The 7,756-nt window shown below is 49.1% G+C and overlaps 1 protein-coding gene across 1 annotated transcript; it reads right to left on the bottom strand.

Annotated features, from left to right (window-relative positions):
• Positions 1-4,313: 4,313 nt before the first annotated feature.
• On the bottom strand, positions 4,314-7,242 carry IGFL1 (IGF like family member 1; the record flags this gene model as incomplete). Its single annotated transcript, XM_081031521.1, has 4 exons — positions 4,314-4,338; positions 6,241-6,502; positions 6,602-6,655; positions 7,218-7,242. The coding sequence occupies 4 exons, from the start codon at positions 7,240-7,242 to the stop codon at positions 4,314-4,316; spliced, it is 366 nt and encodes a 121-aa protein (XP_080887647.1).
• Between the last annotated feature and the right edge of the window lie 514 nt (positions 7,243-7,756).

Genomic DNA, 7,756 nt, shown 5'->3' with positions numbered 1-7,756 from the left:
GTCGAGGAACCCTCACTCTAACCCCAAGTCCCAGCCCAAAGGAAGGCCAAAGCCACCCACTTCACTTCACTTGGGCTTCCCTCCACAAGGATTGTGAACCCTGCTCCTTGGGGAGTCCTGTTGCCATCTCCTGCGTGGGTGGTCAACTTTATTTCTTATATGGTGGTGCCTCTGTGTCATCTATCCCACATCAGTATAAATTCCTGGGCAGGGGCTGCCCAGCCTCCAGCAGGAGATGCTAGACACCCAAATAAAAAGTTCCAACAACAGCTACCTTTTTGTCCCCCATCTCCGCCCTGCCCACTCTGGTTGTCACTGTCCAGGTACAAGTTGACGGTCTGTGCTGGTCCTAGAGCTCTATGAGGGCACAGCCCAGGGCTGCTATGGCCATCACCATGTGCCCATTGTTGGGACTCTGTCTCTTCCCACTCAGAGGATGCTCAGGGTCTCACGGGAAATGAGAGTTCTCCCAATCCCCATTGGTTATATTCTCCCCCTGGATCCCCAGCGGAGACTCCACTGCAGACATGTCAAAGCCCACCTCCATCAATTTCTGGCCAACCCCTCCAGAAAATGCAGGAAATGCAGGAAGGCCCTGACCTCAGACACCCAATATTGCAAATCATATGCCTATAAGGGAGAGGCCCCAGCTACGATGTGCCCACAGCTTCTGCATGGTGTCCATAGGTCTGTGCTTCTAGCATGTGAAACAGAAAGAAATTGGTGTTTCCTCCTGTCACCAACTCCCTCATGGGCTCCCCATTCGTCGCAGGAGCAAATCTGCTGAATCTCCCTCCTGGAAGCATGAAGCTGTTATTTCCATCCATCCTCAGAAGGCCCTTCCAGGCAAAGAGCTGGAATTTGGTGGAGCACCAGATGAGCAGGGAGTCAGGAATGCAGGATGTCACTGAGGAGGTGGGGCTGGACTCCCAGTGCTAGAGGGCCAGCCTACACATGCTGACTAGAGAGGTCCCCAGTCATAGTTTAGGGTTTCAGGCCTGAACTCTGTTACCTGCAACAGGGCATTAAGTGACCATTACCTGGATGGGCACCGCAGATCCCTTCCATGCGTTTTAGAAAGAGGAGTTGACAAGTTCTCTGGCAGGGCTAGATGCGCAGGCTCCATGCTGGGACTTCAGAGATGCCCCAGAACAATACTGCTAAACTGGGAAACTTTAAAATTTGTAATTAAAAAAAATGGAATGTATCCAACAAAAAGATAGAGAAGTACCCAAGTACTTCTCGCTAGATTACCACAGGACATGGCGTGTCCAACGGAAAATCCAATCCAATTTCATAAATCAGAAATTCTATGTTATGAGTCATCCCACCTTCCCGTGCGGATGGGACAACCACAATCAGATGCCAGATTCAGCAGAAGAGGCAGCAGGTGGAGACACTGAGGCAACTGGGTGTCCCATCCTTGGCGTGTGTCTTGGAAGTAGCACCTTATGTACAAGTTAAGATGATCTCCATTATCTCTATGACTCTAACTCAGCCCCAGGTCTGTGCAAAGAGAGATCCTAACTGTCTCCTCCCAGAGGGACCTAAGGAAATACAGCTAGGAGGTGACAGTGATACAGGAGAACGCAGGTAGATGATGACCTTGAACATTCACCGCAAATCCTCCCAATCTTGGAGAGTGGAGTAGTGCTACCTGGACAAAAAAGAGGAGCCATAGAGACAAATTGGAATTCATCAGATAAATTGGAATTCATCAAAACTTAAAATTTTGGGGGCCCGGCCCTATGGCTTAGGCAGTTAGAACTCCATGCTCCTAACTCCGAAGGCTGCCGGTTGGATTCCCACATGCCCCAGTGGGCTCTCAACCACAAGGTTGCCGGTTCAAATCCTCAAGTCCCGCAAGGGATGGTGGGCTGTGCCCCCTGCAACTAGAAAACGGCAACTGGACCTGGAGCTGAGCTGCTCCCTCCACAACTAAGATTAAAAGGACAACAACTTGACTTGGAAAAAAGTCCTGGAAGTACACACTGTTTCCCAATAAAGTCCTGTTCCCCTTCCCCAATAAAATCTTTTAAAAAAATTTAAAATTTTGTACTTCAAAAACACCATCACAAAAGTGAAAAACAACTCCTAGTATAAAAGAAAATATTTGCAAATCATATGCCTATAAGGGAATTGTATCCAGAATATAATAAAAACTCTTACCAGTCAACCATAAAAAGCCCCACAATCAATTAAAAAGTAAGCAAAGGATTTAAAGGCATTTCTCCAAAGACAATATACAAATGGCCACTAAGTCTATGGAAAGATGATTAACATGTGTAGTCATTAAGGAAATGTGAATCAAAACCACAATGAAATACCTCTTCACTCCCACTTGTACAAGAATATTCATAGCAGAATTATTCACAATAGCCTAAAATTAGAAACAACCCAAGTGTCTATCAACTTATGAATGCGTGTTGTGTGGGTCTCCCCCTACTGATAGTGATGCTATAGGTTAGGAATGTCTAGGGCATTCATCTGGGCTGTATTACTCGGGGGAAGCCCCCACAAACATTTCCCCAACTGGAGTCATGTTGTGGCTGAACTGGCCTTTGTGTTTCGTACTATGATCACAGGATTCACGTCAGCAAAAACCACCAGAGAACTCTTAAGAACCGGAGTTACTAGTCACAGGTCCTGGAAGGCACACAGCATGCCCAAGGGCCACACAGTGAGGTCACAGGTAGAGAGAAAGGGAGGAGGTGTGAACCTGGGCCTCTGCCTTTATTAGGGGCCAGGGGTGAGGTGTCTAGGATTTGGAGGGTCTATGAAAGAATTAGGGCGCATGAAGGGAGAAGGGGGTCACTCAAACTGGCCGTTATCTGGCTCTCTAAAGGAGAACTTCACAGGTAGTGACCTATTTCCTTATCTAGGTTTTTTTGCGAGTAGCTGAGTAATATCATACATGTGTCATATATTGTTTACCGGAGATGCTTGTCTTTAATGTGAATGACTCAGCAATCAAAAGCTTAATGTCAGACATTTACATTACAATCAGAAGTTTGTTAGACAGCTACACTACAATGGGTAAACAGAATGCGGTGTGTTCCTACAACGGAATATTACTGTCAATAAAAACAAGTGGAAGACCGATACATACTACAACATAGATGAACCTCGCAAACTTTACACTAAATTAAAGACACAAACGACCACATAGTATACGGTTTATTTGTATGAAATATCCAGAATAGGCAAATCCATAGAGACAGAAAGTAGATGAGTGGATGGAAAGGGTTTGGGGAAAGGGTAATTGGGGGTGACTGCTAATAGGTATGGGCAGGTGGAAATCTTCTGAAATTAGTGGTGATGGTTGCACAGCATTATAAATACATATATATATATATATTTAAAACCCACTGATTAAAATAGTTAAATCAGAAATTCTGTTATGTGAATTTTACCTTAAAATATTAATAATAAAAAATTAAAACTAAGCACGAAAAAAAACCCAACCCGCTCCCCCCAGATTTATTAACTATGTGGGTGTCATCCAAGTATCATGGAGTCAGGCAGCCTCTACACTTCACTGGCCCTAAAGAAGAAGAGACTCACAGGAGCACACATGCATTTTTAAAAACTGGGTTAATGGTGTATTCACAGTTACACACCTTAGGTTTCTTTCCTTTACCATTATCTTGTGAACATTTTCCATGTCATTAGAAAGTCTTTGAAATATTCTTAAAAATGAAAGACATTGGTTGGCTCAATGGTTAGAGCACAGTGCTCGTAACACCCAGGTCGCCAGTTCGAGTCCCACATGGGCCAGTGAGCTGCGCCCTCCACAACTAGATTGAAAAACAGCTACTTGACTTGGAGCTGATGGGTCCTGGGAAAACACACTGTTCCCCAATAAAAATTAAAATGATAAAATAATAAAATAAAATGTTTTAACTTAAAAACCATCTACTATACAAATATGAAAGAAAGTAAATTGGAGGGAAATCTATTTTTCACAACTTAAAAGGACTTTGAAATGTTTGAGGTCTATAGCTCTAAGTATTTTTTGAGCACACACTTAGAACCCTACCTACAATCTGAATTAAAAATTAAAAACCGAGAAACTCAGTCTGATGATCCCTAAACGCTACTCAAAACCCGCCTCATCCTAGGATATGGACCATCAGCAAAACTGTGTCCCCGCTCTCTCCCACCACAGACCTGCCTCCTGCCTTTATGTCGCCTAATTTAGGACGTTCCCACTTGTCCACTTTCATCCCAAACCGCTGTGGAAGCTCCTTCCACGGTCCTGGACTCTCCTAACTACAACACACAGGGAGGGAACCGCGGTCACAGGCCTTGGGCTAAGTGACTCTAGAGGCCCAACTTCTGGAAAGAGAGACCCAGGTTCAGAGGGCGGGGGGAGGGGGGAGTCCAGGACATGCTGTGAGGATCGCACGGGGGCCCAGGAGTTCCGGGAGCCATCCGGCTGGGAGGTGGGTGATATGGCCTGAACGGGGGAGGGGTGGGGTGGGGGGAGGGGTGGGGTGGGGGGGAGGGGCGTCCAGGACCCTGGACAGAGGTTGTAAGTGCCTCCTGTCCTCTCCCGACACTTTTTAATTTGTGAAAGAAATGAAAACGATTTCTATGTATTAACTTTATTTTTAAACAATTTTAATATGAAAATTGGACAGAAAAAGCAGGGATTTCTGGGTCACGGCCGTGAAGTCTCCCCAAACGGGCGTCAGACAAACACGGCCCTTCTCCCCGCATTCTGCTCCAGACCGTTGGGAAATGCTGGTCCCTACTGAGGGGCCTGGCCGACACGGGCCTTTGGTTGGAGGTTCCGCCGTCCCTACGTTGTCAGACCCCCCCATCCAGCACCGCTGACTGAGGGTGGCCCTGAAGAGTCAATCCTTCCTGAGAAGGAGGGTCGGAGTCTTACGGATTGTCCACTCCGACCTTTTCCTCTCCTTTGTTACTTTCCAGACCTGTCACTTTCCAGGCTCCTATAATGCTGACAACATTTTGGTTTACTGCAAGTCCATTTCTCCTGTGTGAGAGTCCCAACCTCCCACACTACAACTTACTGGCTGGTGGGGACAAGTGGAGAGTCCAGCCCTGGGGTTGGGTTGCAGGAGAGGCCACTTTTCTGTCCCCAGCCCTGGAGACTCCTAGCGGGTCCACACTCAGAGCCGTCCCGCCCGTCCTGCGCCCGCCGGCCGCCAGGGGGCGCGCCCGCCCCCACCTCCCTCCACGTTGGGGAGACACGTGTGTGTGTGTGTGTGTGTGTGTGTGTGTGTGTGTGTGTGTGTGTGTGTGTGTGTGGAGGGGGGTGAGGGGGGCCGGAAGGAGTCAGGCTCAGCGCTGAAGCCCCTCTCTCCCTGTGGGTCGCCTCCACCTCCCAGTCCCACACGCTAGACGGGTCGAAGCAAGAACCGGAGCTCTGTGGCTGGGATGAAATTTTTATTCAATGAAACCAGGAGATCACGGTGGTTATCTTGAAATTTGGTCGTATATGGGAAAAATGGGCATACAAATTGAGAAAGGACCCCATTCCACCGTTTATGACCCTCCCCAACCCTTCAGGCGTCCACTGTGACATTTTTCCATACATAAAACTGCAAAATTTTAGCTGGTGGAGAAAACGGCCTACGGTAATGAACTACCTCAGAGAAGGGTGCCCACTGCCAGCCTAGGGGTTCTACTTAATGATATTGGCTCTAGAGATAATTGTGAGGGGTCGGGGCCGTGGGACCTCCAACAGCAAAGTCATCTCTTACAATTGTCCAGAATCATAGAGGGGGGACCGGGCAGATTTAGGGTAAATTCAGAGTGTAAAAGGAGAACGAATGAGAAGGGAGGGTTGAGTCTGAGTGTCTCCTGTCCCCAGACATTCACTCCACATCCCAGATCGAAGTCCACACCAGGGCACCCTCTCCAGGCTCCTTCAGGAAGCAGAATCTGCAGTCATCTGGCCATCCAGCCATCTGGCCTTCTGTCAGCTGACACTGAAGACAGAGAGACGGCCCCAAATGGTGGGACAGACACATGGGCAGAGCATGGAAAAGAGAGACACAAGAAGGACAGCAAAGAAGTTGCAAGAGAAATGAAAACAAACGGAGAGACAAGCAAGGAGAGAAAAAGAGCGAGGTAGATAGAACAGAGCAGGTAGACAGGGACAGGGGGACAAAAAGAACAGGGTGTAAAATTGCATATGGACAGAACAGGTATGCAGACTCTCCCCACTCCCCTGCACCCCCTAATTCCTTGGCGGGAGACAGGACTCACCTGCTACAAACCCTGTCATCCGAGGACAGGGCCAGGAAACACTTCTGGCCTTTCACCTTCACCACGAAGGTCTCCTGGGGTCTGTCTGACCAGTGGCAGCACTGCTCAAAGCAGACCCTGAAGGTGCAGTTTCCACATTTTTGGGTCCTGCCCAAGGACACCACAGCGTCGTCATAGCAACAGTGCTGCTGGGGGTCGTAGAACTTGTCCCCACATCTCGTGTGTGACTGGCACAGCATTAGGTGAGCATCCGTGGGGGACACTGGAGGAGACAGAGCTGGTGTGACCCAGGCAGCAGGGCAGGCAGGTTTCAGCCTGGGAGCTGCAGCCCACCCCCAGTGTCTGTCCCTCCTGGACTCACCTGGGGCTCCATGTGAGCAGAGGAGGGTGAGGATGCAGAGAGCAGCCAAGATAGCTGTGGAAGAGGAGAGGGATGAGGTGTGTGATGGGGCGATCACAGGTCTACCTCGGGGAGCTCAGCCTGGGGCAGGGGAAGGTCTGAGGGGTGTCTGTCCTGACTGAGCTTCAGGGGAATGTTGGGAGCAGACCCAGGGTGGGATCTAGTCACCTATGTTCAGCTGTCTTGGGATTATGGGAGTATGGAAGGTGAGGGACGAGGCAGCTGGATTCTTGGAAGAAATGGGTTTAGGGTTCTGGGGAATACGGGTGTTTCCTGAGCAGGAGGCTCAGATGGGATCAGCCTGTGAAGAGGGGCTGAGCAGAGACTAGTGGTGTGTGATGGGTATAACTGTCATTAAAATTTAGCAGATTCGGTTTGGAGTGGAAACCTGGGATGTGTGTGGCATTGGGCATGAATTTGGGAACTGAATCAGGGATGTGGATGGATGTGATCGGCTATCTCTATGACGGAGTCCTGTGTAAGGTCTTAGGCGAAGGACGAGGTTACGTGAGGGAGGGAGCGTGGTGGCTGAGGTTGGAGATGGGCTCCTCGGGAATTGGGGTTGGATCATCCTTACCCAGCATGTAGCACCGCGGAGTCATGGTTCTGGGTTGGTTGCTGCAAAGTCAGAGGAAGGTCTGCAGTTCCCAGCTGGTGCTTTTATCTCTCCAGATGATGATGTCATCGAATCTCCTGCCTCTGGCCAGGCGTGCAGAGACATGCTGGGGCCTTGGGTCAGGAGGACTCAAATAATGTGTCTGGCAACCTGGGATCCTTTGAGAGCCAGGAGAGGATGATGCCACCTGCATTACACTCTCCCCAAGTGCCTCCCTCTCATGCCCAGCACGATGGCCTCTCCAACAAGCAGGGCGGCACCAGTGCTCCTCAGCGACATTCTTACGCTTCCGCAATGAATCCACCAAACAGCTTCTCCACTGGGTCCTATGAGTCTTCTCCTTTCCCCACTTTCTTTTGCTTATTGTCAACCTCTTATATTCTTCCAGGGGGCCTGTCAGCTTCCTGACCAGGAACTGCTCACTAAAGCACAGCTCATGGTATTCCAGTGAAAGAGACTAAGTTTTGCACATTTGGAAATCCCAGGTTGAACAAGGTTGG

The sequence above is a fragment of the Rhinolophus hipposideros genome (genome assembly GCF_964194185.1).
Source record: "Rhinolophus hipposideros genome assembly, chromosome: 21".
NCBI classification, from domain to species: Eukaryota; Metazoa; Chordata; class Mammalia; order Chiroptera; family Rhinolophidae; genus Rhinolophus; species Rhinolophus hipposideros.
Note: the sequence above shows the minus strand (reverse complement) of the source record. Positions and strands in the feature narration are given on the sequence as shown.